This window comes from Syngnathus scovelli, chromosome 5 (genome assembly GCF_024217435.2).
Source record: "Syngnathus scovelli strain Florida chromosome 5, RoL_Ssco_1.2, whole genome shotgun sequence".
Taxonomy (NCBI): Eukaryota; Metazoa; Chordata; class Actinopteri; order Syngnathiformes; family Syngnathidae; genus Syngnathus; species Syngnathus scovelli.
This window is the reverse complement of record NC_090851.1, coordinates 12,054,657-12,069,368: the sequence shown is the minus strand read 5'-3', so window position 1 is coordinate 12,069,368 and position 14,712 is coordinate 12,054,657. Positions and strand designations below refer to the sequence as shown.

General features: G+C 41.9%; 3 protein-coding genes across 3 annotated transcripts; 2 read left to right on the top strand and 1 right to left on the bottom strand.

Moving 5' to 3' along the window:
- Positions 1-505: 505 nt before the first annotated feature.
- p4hb (prolyl 4-hydroxylase, beta polypeptide) lies at positions 506-10,540 on the top strand. The gene is made up of 11 exons (XM_049719945.2): positions 506-834; positions 2,511-2,717; positions 4,483-4,616; positions 4,752-4,889; positions 6,284-6,388; positions 6,465-6,590; positions 6,666-6,866; positions 7,105-7,225; positions 7,665-7,846; positions 8,194-8,328; positions 9,228-10,540. The coding sequence occupies exons 1-11, from the start codon at positions 696-698 to the stop codon at positions 9,291-9,293; spliced, it is 1,554 nt and encodes a 517-aa protein (XP_049575902.1). The 5' UTR covers positions 506-695; the 3' UTR covers positions 9,294-10,540.
- A 149-nt stretch (positions 10,541-10,689) lies between these two features.
- Positions 10,690-13,609, top strand: ppp1r27b (protein phosphatase 1, regulatory subunit 27b). The gene is made up of 3 exons (XM_049719946.2): positions 10,690-11,744; positions 12,077-12,227; positions 12,418-13,609. Exons 1-3 carry the CDS (start codon positions 11,531-11,533, stop codon positions 12,539-12,541), a joined length of 489 nt encoding a protein of 162 aa, XP_049575903.1. The 5' UTR covers positions 10,690-11,530; the 3' UTR covers positions 12,542-13,609.
- Positions 13,144-14,362, bottom strand: anapc11 (APC11 anaphase promoting complex subunit 11 homolog (yeast)). The gene is made up of 3 exons (XM_049719947.2): positions 14,169-14,362; positions 13,924-14,039; positions 13,144-13,419 (listed from the first exon to the last, which is right to left on the bottom strand). Exons 2-3 carry the CDS (start codon positions 14,030-14,032, stop codon positions 13,271-13,273), a joined length of 258 nt encoding a protein of 85 aa, XP_049575904.1. The 5' UTR covers positions 14,033-14,039; positions 14,169-14,362; the 3' UTR covers positions 13,144-13,270.
- Positions 14,363-14,712: the final 350 nt, after the last annotated feature.

Sequence of the window (14,712 nt, the reverse complement as noted above, 5' to 3'; positions counted from 1 at the left end):
TTCGCTCATGTGCATGTATTTTGCTCATATTTAAAATAGCATTTTTGTCATACATCTAGTTAGGAAATATGTGGTCCTATGTTCCCCCTATAATAATGAATAGTGTATTTATGAATGTGCAAAGAGGGACTATTAAATTTAAATTTATTAGCAAAGTAAATGCAAACTAGCTTTGTTCTTCGTGCAGATCAGGATCATATTATACAAATGTATATTGATTAAAAATAGACTTAAACGCGCGCAAGAGATGCGACTTTACTGACGTCTTAAATTCGTACCATAGTGGGTAAATCTCATTGTCGTACTTAAATCCCTTATTTGCTCAAGTGCTTATCCTGGTGAGTAGGTGCTAAACAGTGGGACGAGTACTGCAGAAGTGGTTACGTGATGAATTGAGACGTACCCTCTACTGTTTAATGTGAGCGTGGCTTTCACTTCCAGGTGCGGACAGCTGTGGTCCAGTCACAATTCAACACGAACTGCTTAGGGCTTGATAAATACGCATGCGCACTACAGACCACCCTTCTGATTTCTGCTTGCACTGCCACGTTAGTAGCGCGGTAGACACAAAATACCAAGCTACTAATCCCAATCCTGAGCAAGAATTGACAAGCAAATTGAAAGACTCAACTTTTCATTTGAAAATTAGTCCGCCCAATTTTGTTTTCAGCGGAAGAACACTCCCTTAGGTAAAAATGCTCAAGTTCTTCGTCCTGTGCACGTTAGCTGTAGCCAGTCGGGCTGAGATCGCTGAAGAAGACGATGTTCTGGTCCTCAAGAAGAGTAACTTCGACGAGGCTCTCGCAGCGCACCCAGACATTCTGGTAGAATTCTGTAAGTATGACAAACCACCAAAATCTCGCACGCTAATATTGGATTGTTTCGTCACACTTGTCGTTTTGGCAGTTAGCGTGCTAGCAAACTAGCCAGTCGTAATTAGCGGTAAACTTTGTCACGTTCGACAGGTTGTCCTGCAAGTGGCTCGTTGGCCCCTTAACCATTGCCGTCCTCACACGCATCTACTTCCCAGTTCATTGTTGGTCAAATGTCTCCAAATGTCAGGACTTTGTGGACAGATTCGCGATGCCCAGTGTCGTTACACTAAAGCTCCAGTACACGCCGAGAATCGTCAGATTACTTCACTTTGCACACTAGTGTGTTATCACGATTTCAAATCTTTTTTTTTTTTTTTTTTTTTTTAACCCTGGTACTTGCTAGTTGAAGGAGTCACTTTGTAGTTTTCCAACTAGAGTCAGATAGTTGACCCGCTACCTACCTACGTGACTCCCCGTGTCGTTGGTTGAGGATGGGAAGGATGGAGCTTTGTTTGCCCACGTAGATCTCAGATGGGCGGGATCTGTGGAGATGTGGCGCTTAGTCGACGTGTACTTAACACAAAGTCCATGATGAACGTGTTTTCGCAGTTACACGGCAAATAAACATTGCAATGTGATGCGTTGGCATTTCTCTGTGTCATAAATAGATTAGATTTCTTTTTCACATTGTCAGTGTTTTTAAAAGTGCACTGAAACGATACAAAAATCCAAAACCTAAATCACCATAAACAGCGGCGAAGAACTTAAAATTCGGTTTTTAATAATTCAAGTTATTAAAGAAATACTATTAGACACAATTGATGAAATTATAATTACATTTCTAAACGCTTTTTAATAAACATCGGTATTATGAATCAGTGCACATAATTATGGTGCAGGTCTTGGGGGTTTGAAAGAATATCACTTTGTGGCACGCGATTGTTTGATGCAGATGTTTTTGAGCCATCGATGCAGTTGGAAGTAGTCATCAGTATTAGTAGCCAGTGCAAAGGAAAATAATGAAAACACAATAAATAATGGACTGAAGTATGTAAAGATGTCATTGTGGAGCCTCAAGACTCAGTGTCACCATGCCATCGTTTATTGGAGTGTTTCTCAAGCAGCCCAGGCTACTTGTGGCGGCGGGTGGGGACTGAACATTGTTGTAAATGGGGAAAATCTAGGAAATTTATGCTTTTCTCCTAATAAGTTTATCAATGCCACACAATGGTATCTTTGTATAAATTACATAATATATCAGTTAACTTGAGCTTCATTTCAATGTTCAATTATGACGCCACAAGATGGCGCTAATGTATTACTTTAACCTGAGCACAAAAACAGCTAACGGTGAGGGTTTTTTTGTCCCCTCTCCGAGCAAGTAAAGCATATGTTAACACTTCACAGTATTGGTGAGTTTGAATATGTCAAACCACAAAGATACAGTAGTTAAAATGATTATAAAATAAGTTCTTGAAGAAAAAAATTGGAAGTATCAAGAGAAGTTTACCAAACAAACGGGTGCATTAGGTGTTGGTGCAATGGCGACATTTTGTTGACATCCTCCTGTTTCATGCTTGTGCGGATCTGAACAGTGTCTATTATGAAATTTTTGTAACTGTAATTGTTCCTGCTCCATTCTAAATCTGTTGGTGACCACTACTTGCTAATTTCATCCTGTTTTACATTCTTCAGATGCCCCTTGGTGTGGTCACTGCAAGGCCCTAGCTCCAGAGTATGCCAAGGCCGCTGGCATGCTGAAGGCAGAGGGTTCAGAGCTCCGCCTGGCTAAGGTTGACGCAACTGAAGAGACTGAACTGGCCCAGGAGTTTGGTGTCCGTGGATACCCCACCATCAAGTTCTTCAAGGGGGGAGACAAGGAATCCCCTAAAGAGTACTCGGGTAAACTCCTGCATTAGTCTCCTCTGTCTGTGCTCATGAGGTTTGACCCCTTGAGTCATGCATCCAAACTTAATTAGATCTAACACAATTGAGTTGTACAGTATGGAACAACAAAACACTGGTGTTGGGGCTGAATACTTCTTGTGGGATACAGGGACGATGACCACTCAATTCTGAAAAATCCTCAACTTTTTGTTGTATCGCCTGCAGTAGCTGTCTTTTTTTTTTTTATTCAAGTAAAATTTAATTGAGCCCTTAATAACAGTGTAGAAAGGCTTCACAGGCTCATGCGTTATAAATTAAATGCTGTGCCCCAAGTTGAGACCCTCCAATCAAAGCAAAAAGAGGGAAAAAAAATACATTGCTGTCAAACCCCCGAAATCATCACTTTTCAGAAAACCCCAAAAATGACATTTTCATTCAGTCATTAACATTGCATCAGGCCAGCCATTTTCAGCACTCTCGATTGGTTAATCATTTGTAAGAAAAAAAATCCCCACATGTGGACTAATGGTATAGACTTGTTAAAAAAAATGTAAAAGTTCCCCAAATTTGTGACATAGGAGGTCAACGCCAGCGATGAGTTTTTTCTGCCATTAAATTTATTTCAGAAAGCAAAAGGTTTATGAACAAATTTTGTTAAATTTGCACCACAGCTAAAATAGGTGGGTCTATCGATGACCTGCTGCCTCGTATGCTTCTGACTGCAATCTGAGTGATATCTACCACCACGGTGACAAACAATAATGAAAAGTACTAATTGCGTACCTATTCGTGACTAAGCATTACCAAAGTCAGTGGGCTGACAAGAACAGAGAGCATGTTTAAGGAAGGAGGTACAGATCTAAACGAGACGATCTGGAAGCAGCTGTGTAACATAGCTCAATGGGAGTCGTGCCAATGCAGACTACGGGTAGCTAATAAATGGGCCAAACTTGAAATGTTTGCGCTTGACACTCTCAATTGTGTTATTAAATATGGCATGTTAATTTGCAGCACATTTCATTAATCGAATTAACGCATTCTCGTGACAGCCCGACTGCAAAACATTTAGGAATTGGGCCAGGCGTTGCTCTGTGTATCTTTCTTTGCTTAAACTTAGGGAGGCAACTGCAAGACGTCATTTGAGACTGCTTGGCTCAAGGTACCAGTAAAATACGGAGTCACGTCAGACTTTGGTGAGATGTGCAGTCGGTCACGTCTACTCTGTGGCCTGGGCTCTGTTCCATTTGACACAGGAGAGGAGTTGGTTTTTATAAAACCACTCGTCATGACTTGTAACCAACTTCTGGAAACGCGTTTCTAAAGTATCACCAGACGCCCTGGCCTCTTTCTGGGTCAATCTGTTTGTTCAGAGAGGGAATGCTTTCACAGGCGCTAAGGAAATATTCAAGTCAAAGCACCAATGGGCAATATAATTTGAGTAAGACTGAATGTTGGGAAAATATAGTGGTCATTTTTATTTTAAGTCTAATTTTATATACCCTATTTTGCCTTTGCGAATTACAGCCTTATGATGTCACGGAGTACAATTTATTGCTGTATCAAGCAGATTTTTAATCTTTACCTTCTTTACATTTATGGCCACTTTTCCTTGTGTGGTACTTTTACTCCAGTATATTTTCACAAATAGTCTTTTTCTCACCACAATTTTAACATTTACCCTAGTTAGACAAGTTTACTTTTACTCGAGAATCACATGCATGCTTTATAAAAGGCTGTTGCATTGTAATTTTGTTAACCTATTTGGGTGTCCTTGTTTCAGCTGGAAGGCAAGCAGATGACTTTGTCAATTGGCTAAAGAAGCGCACAGGCCCCGCTGTCACCACCTTGGCTGATGTCACGGCTGCACAGGCGCTGATAGCTGACCATGAAGTTGTGGTGATTGGATTCTTCAAGGTGAGAGAATATTTTAAGTGGAGTCCGCATACGCTCAACTGAGTTATTTCACAGAAAGCATGCATGCAATGCAGGATGTGAGACTTTGAACTCAAGTCCAAATTATTTGAATATCTTTTTGGCCTCTCTTCGAAGAATTTGGAGTCTGCTGGAGCCGTGGCCTTCAAAAAAGCAGCGGAAGCAGTAGAAGACATTCCCTTTGGTATAACCTCAGATGATGCTGTTTTCACCAAGTTTGAAGTCTCCCAAGATGGTGTTGTTCTCTTCAAGAAGGTGAGTGCAAAATCCATTTTAAACATACACCTTTGTAAATGTTTTCACAGTATAAGGTGTTGAAGAAAATCTATCGTTATGGTTGTTGACGAACTATCATGCCCACCTCACAGTCCAGAGGTTGTTGGTTCAAATCTGGGGTTTGTCCTTTGTGTGTTGCGTTTGCATGTTGGTTTTGTTTTGTTTTGTTGTGACTCGGTTTCCTCCCACATTCAAAAAAACATCTTGGTAGCTTAATTGGGTGTTCTTAATTGAACTAAGGTGTGACTGGGAGTGTGAACAGTTGTCTCGAGGTGTGCCTTACAATTGGCTGGCAACCAATTCAGGGTGTACCCCGCCTTCTGGCCGAAGACAGCTGGGCGAGGCTCCAACACACCCGCGATACTCCCGAGAAGCAGTTTGGATAATGGATGTCTGACTTTCTGTGTAATTGTTAGATTTATGGTCACGGGTCATATGTATTGAAAAGTTACTTGGGCTTTTACAGGTCTGTGCCCAATTAACATTTTCCAACTGGCACAACAGGTTAGGCACTTTATATTTGAAGGTAATTTTTTTCCCCAGCAAATTTACCTGCGACTACTGCTGGAGTCTTTGCAGTTTTGCACAGTATAACTATCTTCTTGCAGTTTTGCACAGTATAACTATCTGCAGTGCTATTCGCGCTGGACTTGGCAAGATATTCAACAGAACTGGCGCAGTCATGACAATAAAGAGAAATGCAGTACTTGTATTTGACATCGAAGATGTTAGATTGAAATGAGATGATAGGCACTCATGTAAGAGATTTTGAAGAGGAAATCCACAAAAGTGGCTGCATTTATCCAAAGATTCTCTATTACTGTGGCGTAGTGGAAAAGCCAAATGAATTACTGTTAGACAATTGCATATATCAATGGTTAAGACCTTAGATAAAATACCTTGGTGGTGAATCATTAGTAATGAGAGCTCAGCATAAGCAGCTCCTGGTGTTTAGCTCTCAACCGTCAGTGGAAGTCAATCCTTGCTGTTGACGGCCATGTGGTCACGTGAAGACCCGAGCCTAATGAAAAACATTGCTCTCACGTGGGTGCTTTGCAGGCAGCTAAACAAGCGTGACTGTTAGGCAAGTGAAAGTCCCCAGCTGCTTATCACAACAGGGTCTTAAATTTCAATCACTGCCAGCAAGGCATCAGTTGCTCTTGTGTGCCCGTAAGAGCTGCTTGCCCAATTTGACCGAAGCTATTCTTAACGCACAATAAAATTTTGTTTAGCCTTGTGGCCCTCTCTTATCCCGGAAAAGCAGGTGATTTGGAAGGTGTGTCTGGTAAATCTTTTCTTGGTGTTGCGATGGGAACACCTGGCCCTTAGATGATTTTCATATACTGACTACTTCTATTTGTTCCGTTTTTAAGTTTGATGAAGGACGCAACACCTTTGATGGTGACCTTACCAAAGAAACCATCTTGTCTTTTGTCAAAGCCAACCAGCTGCCTCTCGTCATTGAATTCACTGAGCAGGTAATTGATGCGGTCCTGAATGTCGACGATCTTCTGTCCAAAGTCAGTGATCTGATTAGTACCTTATCATCCACAGACTGCTCCTAAAATCTTTGGGGGTGAGATCAAGTCCCACATTCTCATGTTTCTGCCAAAAGCAGCCTCAGACTTCCAGGAGAAAATGGACCAGTTTAAGAAAGCCGCAGAGTCATTTAAAGGGCAGGTAAGAAAACTGCCAACATTCTCATGTCCCTCATCCTGCCAAGTTTGGTTACTATGTCCATCTCCCCCTGTCCAGATCCTGTTCATTTTCATCGACAGCAGTCTGGATGACAACCAGCGCATCCTGGAGTTCTTTGGTCTGAAGAAGGAGGAGTGCCCAGCCATCCGCCTTATCACCCTGGAAGATGAGATGACAAAGTACAAGCCCGAGAGCAACGCCATCACCGCAGAAGGCATTGTTGAATTCTGCACACGATTTACCGAAGGAAAACTGAAGGTAACATAACTGGCAATGCTGATTTTCATACTCATTTAATCTTGAATAGTTAAACAATGACTAGCTGTTTATGATAAACAAAGTGGACAGAATTCTAGCACCCTTTAAATGAGAGCACAGGTTGGTGACACTAGTCTGATGGCTGAGCCAGGACAAGCTCTGATCTTTAACAGAAAAATCAATATACCGAGAGGATATAGTACATGGAAGTGACTGTGGTACGCTCTTCTCCCTACAGCCTCACCTGATGAGCCAAGACATCCCCGAAGATTGGGACAAAACCCCTGTCAAGGTTCTGGTTGGCAAGAACTTTGAGGACGTCGCCTTTGATCCCAAGAAGAACGTCTTTGTTGAATTCTGTAAGATTGTTTTTTTTTGGCCTAAGGGCTAATTTTATTAGTCATAAATTCTGACCGTTTCTCGCGATCCCTGCTAAGCCTTTTTCATATCTAAGAGTAGATGGCCATACCCCCACGCATACAGTCTGATGGCCGCTCCTGCTGTCTGAATTGTTACCAGACACTGATGCTGAAAAGATCCACGTAAAAATAACTGCTGGAGTATTTGTCAGCCATTCCCATCCAAATGTGTGCTATTTTGGGTGTAGTCCTAATCTGTTGTCGTTTGGCTTCTGATCGTCTCTCAACAGGTGATGAGGTGTTGTTTAGTCGCACAATGGAAATTGGTTCCGTATATCTCTGGTTGCACGTGGCATTTGTCTAAACTGGCGTGTTACGAGCTTGTTGTTGAAAGCCACTTAGAAATACCCATGATTTCATCAATGTTTTGTTGTTACAGATGCCCCTTGGTGTGGCCACTGCAAGCAGCTGAATCCCATCTGGGAAAAGCTGGGAGAGAAGTACAAGGACAGTGCCGACATCATTGTGGCCAAGATGGATTCAACAGCCAATGAGATCGAGTCCGTCAAAGTCCACAGTTTCCCTACTCTGAAATTCTTCCCTGTGGGAGAAGAACGCAAGGTCTTTCACTCGTACTTGAAACTATTAAGTGACTTTCATCACGCTCACTGGAATGTGGTGCAGTTGCTTTCGCAGCTATTGATGTCGGTGGTTCATTACATTGCAACAAGTCATTAGTGCCTTTTGATTTCGCATCGCTAACTTTGTAGAAACGTGAGCCACCTTTTGTTGGTTTAGGTCATTACATTACTGCTTATGAAACGGCCTGCATGACCATACTGCATTTCTGCCATCAGTTTACCACCAAGGAATGAAATTACTGCATCCTAATTTAAGTCAAATAATTAAAGCTGTATTGAGACTCATTTGTAGTTTTCACGTTTTGAGGATTGCCGTTATTTGAACAGGTGATTGACTACAATGGGGAGAGAACGCTGGAAGGTTTCATCAAGTTCTTGGAGAGCGGTGGTCAGGAGGGAGGTGCCCCCGCTGGAGATGATGATGACGATGATGATGATGATGATGACGATGACGTTATTGAGGTGCGATTGTCAGTGTGGTCGCATCAAAAAGTCTTGTACCGAAAGCGTGTGGCAAAAGTGCTGCTAAGTCCTTCACTGAATATATAGTGCCTTGGAAATGGAGGCGCCCCCCTTTCAGTACATTCTCTAAGTACTGTATTATACTTTGGTACAGATTTGCAATGGTATAGCTTTGCAAATTAGGGTTAGGGTTTTTGGATTCATTTAAGGTGCAACCCCAAAAGAATTAAAGGGACAAATTAGGATTTTAGGTTGTAACATTAGAAGTGACCCACTTTTTTGCCTTCCAACTGGCTGGGCCATCGCGAATCAAATGTCCTCACTAGGCTCATGGGTGTACTGGAGCCAATCCAACTGACTTTGGGCAGATGGTAAACAATCATTCACATTTCACAAGTTAGTCTTCAGCTAACCTACCAAACCTGAAGAAAATTGCACATGTTGAGAAATCTGAACCGAAATATTGGCATTTAAGGTGAAAGTGCTTGAAGCATTTAAATAGATCTGACCAAAGGTGTTAATGTGCACTACAAGTCCTTTTTGAATAAGATTAATTTTTGCCTGTACCTCAATTTTTTTTTTTTTTAAAGCACGCCTCCTTCTCAGAAGTCTAAATCCGGTGCACCCCAACCACTATCCACAAATATCCCCAACAGCTGTTAAAACAGTTTACGAGGCCTTGCCCATGGAGACCTGCGCCCACAGTGGCACACGTGCCGCACCCCAGCCAGACTTTAACTACTCTATTCCGCTCCGCTGTCCTCAGTCTATGAATCGCTGTACATGTCGTGCCTTGTAGCTCTAGACTAGGTTTTTGCTCTAGTCTACCAACCTTTTGCTTCCATAAAGTATTCATTTTCTTTGGCTCGTTTGTAAAATGTTTGCCGACTGCTTTCCAGGATTCGGACGATGTGGACGAGGGTGAGGACTCAGACGGCGAGGACAACAGACACATCGAGCTGTAAAGAGTTGCTGGAAGAAAGTACCGCTCCGCCCCCACGTACCACTCACTACTTTCACTCATTCTAATAGACTGTCCCTCTTCGGCGATTATTGTTTCTTGTCTAGCTGCCTGCCAGTCCGCCAGCCGGCCCACAGCTTGGCCAGTCTGTATATCTCTTCACGATTTCTCTTTCCAGGCAGGTTTTGTTCTATATGGGGGAGGGGCACACAGAACACACCACCTTCATGATACTGATACCTCTGTAGATCACCATGCCAAATTCCCCCCCCCCCCTCTTTTATTGATGTGTGGAAAACTGGCATTGGGATCCATTTCACAAAATGTTAAAAACAATTCATGCTCCCCCAAGAATGTACACCTTAGCATTTATCAGAAGTCCATTTTGTTCCAAGGGTTTAGTATGACAGCTTTTGTAAGGATTGATCTCTCAGGGGACAAATTAATTACCTGTTATTTTTCACTAAAATGATTTGTCAGTGTAGCACCCCCCTTCTCATATGTAGCTAAAACCAATATCTGAACATCCTTGTAAGTGGTGGCGGAGTCTTTCTTTCATCAGTGTCATCCCCCCTCAAAATATAACTCCTCAATTTGCATGGGGACTACTGACCATTTTCTAAAAGGAACAAATGCTAACTTTGGGGCGGAGGTGGAAAAACAAGTTTTATTTAATTGCTTTAACTATGAGTTTTGTTTTTTAATTTAGGGTTATTTTTTTAATGTTTGACCATTGTGCCCAGTTGTAGCCAGTTGGCCTTGCTGGGGCAGAGTTGGCACTTGGACACGCACTCAGGCCGTGGATGTTTTTCATTTGGGAGCCAGTTTTGAAAAGTCGCACTCTGTTCATGCCTCTTTGGAGATTCTTTGTGGTTACTAAAGCAGACAGATGTGCTCCCATTAGTTGTTGGTCCCCGGCAAGCATTTGTTAATCTGATAGGGGCGGAAAGGGCAGTTGCACAGCACCACCACCTTTCTCATACTGTACCCTCTGTATTCACTTCGCTCTACTTATACACTACGTTTGTTTGTTTGTGTGTGTGTGAGCGCGCGCGCGTGTTTGAGGGATTTGAATGGCTAATTTTCCTTGTCAGGTTGAAATTTGTGTATGATGCTGCATGAGTAGAGTGAGGTAATACATCTGTACAGACATCTGTACAGCAGTGGAGGATACTTAAAGCATTCCATCATATCCAGATTGATGTGGAAAATGTGACATGGTGGCCAATAAATAAATCTAAAACACCTTTACATCCAGTCTATTTATTTGAACTGTAACATGGCACATATACCGAAATTGTTAAACAGGTGTCTTTCCAGTCTATGAACATTATGTATTCTACTTCAATAAAAACGACTTAGCAATGGTTGTAAAATCTAGAATGCTACTTAGTACTGACTACAAACCTTTACATAGAATAAACATATGGACAATATTGAAAATACCTGGCTTATTTGGTTTTTAGGCAAGAAGGCTACTGTTTAATGGATGAGGAAACGGGTGGATTTGAATCGATTGCACCTTTATCCAAATCTTTGAAAGTAAAATGTAATCGATTGGTATGTGGTCCCTGTACAAATTCTGTTGACAAAATCTGTGTGCGTGCATCTGAATAATTTAAGATTTACACTGTGTGTGTGTGTAGATAGATCCTGTTCATATTATACACTGATGAGTCGGTGTTGCTAGTCCTAGATTGTTCTAATGTCATCTGAAGATAGTATCTGTGCGGTACGTGTCACGAGAACATTGACAAATAGCCATGTTGTTGCTAAGTTCTCGTAGTATCTGTGCAGTACGTGTTGTTTGTACCACGAGAATGTTAACAAATAGACATGTTGTTGCTAAGTACTCCCTTATCCGTGCCTTCCTTATATTGCGTTCTTGACAAAGATCCCCCCGCTGAATGTTAATGTGATGTCACTTGTCACCACTATCTTACGTGGGCAACATGATAGTTTGTCTGGGTTGAAAACGGTCCTGGTTTTCAACTGGCAGGAACGCTGACCCGAACATCTTCCAAGTCTTGCCATTGCAATCTGTAGTGTGCCCTAAAATAGCCTGCCAGAGAGTATAAAGAGGTTTAAGGCCGGGAGGTCTGGCCTTCAGACGAGCAGCACCACACTGTTGAGTCACACAGAGGACGACTGATTTGAGCAAAAAGACATCATTGAGGACCTCGCTCTCTTTTCTTCTTGAATTTTGTTTCCTCCTTCCTAAGCAAATTCTGACAGAGGACAATGAAGTACTACCAGTTCCCTACGTCTCAGACCGTGCCCCTTCGAGCTTATGCTCAGGACAAGTACAAGAGCTCCGCGTCGCAAAAGCCCATCCGCAACGTGCATTTCCCCAATGACATCGTTTTCCAGGACTTTGTCCGTCATGGTGAGCTGGAGAGGATTGGACGCTTCATCCGAACAAGAAGGGTCACCCTGGACACCATCTACCCCTCTGGTGAGGCTTATTACTGGGCCTGTTGAAACCCATTTGAGCATCTATGTGATATCCTTGACCTCCATTTACTCTGTCTTCACTAGTACAACTAAATGGTACTAATAACCTATAATTTAACACCTAATCCTTCAGTTGTAGTACTAGTAGAGTTCATCAATGCTACTAGGGGCCATATAAGACCACACAATTCCTAACCAGGTTTATGACAAAAATGCCACTTGAAATATGGATAAAATATCCACTAATAATATGCAGTATGGATTTTTTTAATAATAAAGGTATCAATTAAGATGCTACTTGTACTTTGACATTATTATGGCTTGTGTGTGAAGGCATAGCCGCCATCCACGAGGCTGTGCTGTCTGGGAACCTGGAGTGTGTGGAATTGCTGGTCCATTACGGGGCAAGCATCCACCAGAGGGATGACGAGGGATGGACCCCGCTACACATGGCCTGCAGTGACGGCTTCCCTCACATTGCACGGTGAGACCACAAAGTTTGTTCCCATAACAATCCACAATCACTGACGCACAGCCAGTAAGGTAGTATGCTGACCAGATGCCCTCGACATTGCGGTGTAAAAGAACCCAGGCAATCTGTTTTATTCTCGCCCCTCATTGACCTCCTTGAATCCGACACTAATGCATGACGGTGATGTCTTTGTTTCTTTTAGCTATCTTCTCTCACTGGGCGCTGATCCAAATATGGAAAACGACTGTGGAGAGAAGCCTTGTGACCTCATTGACCCGGAGAACAAGGAACTGCTGGACCTATTCGGTCTAGTCAACAACGACTGAGTGCCACGGAGTGTTACTCGCAACGGAAAGCCGATGCGGGTACTCAAATAGTTCTGACAAGGAAGAGAGAAAAGGTCTCGTGGCTTCAGCATCCTGCAGAAAGCTGCCTCAACAGTGGAGGTGACCGTGGATGTCTGGTGGAAGGAAGTCTGACACAGCAGGCTTTTTCCTACATACGTAGATTGGCAGCAGCCAGCTCCATCTGCATCTTGAAAGTGTTTGCTGCACATTTGCAAGTGTATACTCCAAAGGGTCAGCTTTTGGTCGAAAAAAAATGCATACTTTTCAATGAGTTTGAAGCGCATGAGTTAGGGTTTCCTAATGGATTCTGACCAATTGAAGCAGACTCAGCAATAATTAGTCTTTTTTTATATTAATATGAATCTAGCAGCATGTTAACTGTATAGTCTTATTTTTGTTACGGTTTGTACCTCTAAAATAAAGTGTTTGTTATATTAAGCCAAATGATGCATTTCATACAACTTTTCTGTTAAGGGTCTGCCACCTCGTCACATAGAAATCCAATATGCTTTGCTCTGGCGTCCTCAAGTGGCTAATCTCTGTCAAGATAGCATTGAAAAATATGAGAGAACATACAAATGATCAGTGTGAAGTTTTATTATAAAACATTGTGACCAGATAATTTTTAGTTTAGACGCACTGTACAAGTAAAAAAAAAACATTTTTACAGGCAAGACCAAAACTTCTGCCCTAGTTTCCACATTGTGTTCATTCTTTAAACTTCCACTCCTGTCGACACATGGGGCACTGCTGCTGCTGGACCTGCTGGGAGTTGAGCCACTTCAAGATGCAGTGCATATGGAAACAGTGGGAACACTGACCCCAGACCAGCGGGCAGTCATCACCAGGCACCTTACCTGTAAAACCGATTGGAGCTGTAGCTCACTCATTAATACTGTTTAACGTCCTCAACAAGCCACTTGCAGCTCTAATCTGTCCAAGTGGGAGAATCTTTTGTATGGTAGAAGGCTTTTTGTATGATTGACTTATATATTACTTATTTGTTATTTACTTGTTACACAATAAAACCAATTGTTATGAAACTCAGCATATAAATTGCACTGTTATTAGTCTGTGCACATTAGTAACATTAAATATAAAACCACAGGTGGGCGTTAAGCCTTAATGACAGAATGGGCTGTCCGTCTGTCACCGATGGACGTCCATTTTGAGGACGGAAGTCGTTTTTCTTCCGTATGTTCTGACCAAATGTGAATCGGAGGTAGATGCCTGTGAGTTAAGTGGATGTGACTAGTAAACTATTCAACGAGGTTTAAATGTTTATTATTTATTGTGAAATACGAAAGCATCTCATCGGACACTTAATAAGTGAAAGTTAATGTATTCAACTTGTTACTTACAGTCCGGGCAACAACCATTGAAAGCCAACCTGCAGATCCCACAGTTTTCATCATTGGCTACCCACAACCACGACGCCACCCCGTTCCATTTCTTGATCTTGACCTTCATCCTGCCCCTGTGTGAAGGCAACAGAGAAACACATTTTACATCACGTTTACTGCCATTCCGAGTTCACGTTTAGCAAAACAGCTACGTCTGTAGCTATACTTGCGAAGAAAAAGCAGCATCTATCAATTTTACTCACCTGTCAGCAATTCACCTGTTTTTTAAAAATATCGCACGTCAATTTAACTTTTGAGCATCATTTCAGAGGGAGTTTATGTTCAAAACGTAAATTTTCTATTAGTGTTCTTTAATTTTTCCGGTCTGGCCGTGTTCTTCTTCTTGTGCTTTAAATGCCAGCTGCTCAGCAACGCCCTGGCTCATTACTGCCGACTATTGGACCAGCCAGATACATGCTATACATATAACGCTCGGATTAATTACATTGACCAACAGCAAATTTAAATGACTATCAGTAAACGTATCGACACACATTTTTTAAGTCTTTAGTTTTATTTGAGCACATCAATTATTTTAATAAAAATTCATACCAGGCATTGTAATTTATCAGTTATTACAGAAAAACCAATCTGAAGCATAACCTACCTCTTAATTTATTATCATTATTATTACTATAATAATAAAAATAATAATAAGAATTATTATTATGATTAAAACATGATGTACCTGTTGTTTTTCAAATGTAAATATCTCTCTCTCTCTCTCTCTCTCTCTCTCTCTCTCTC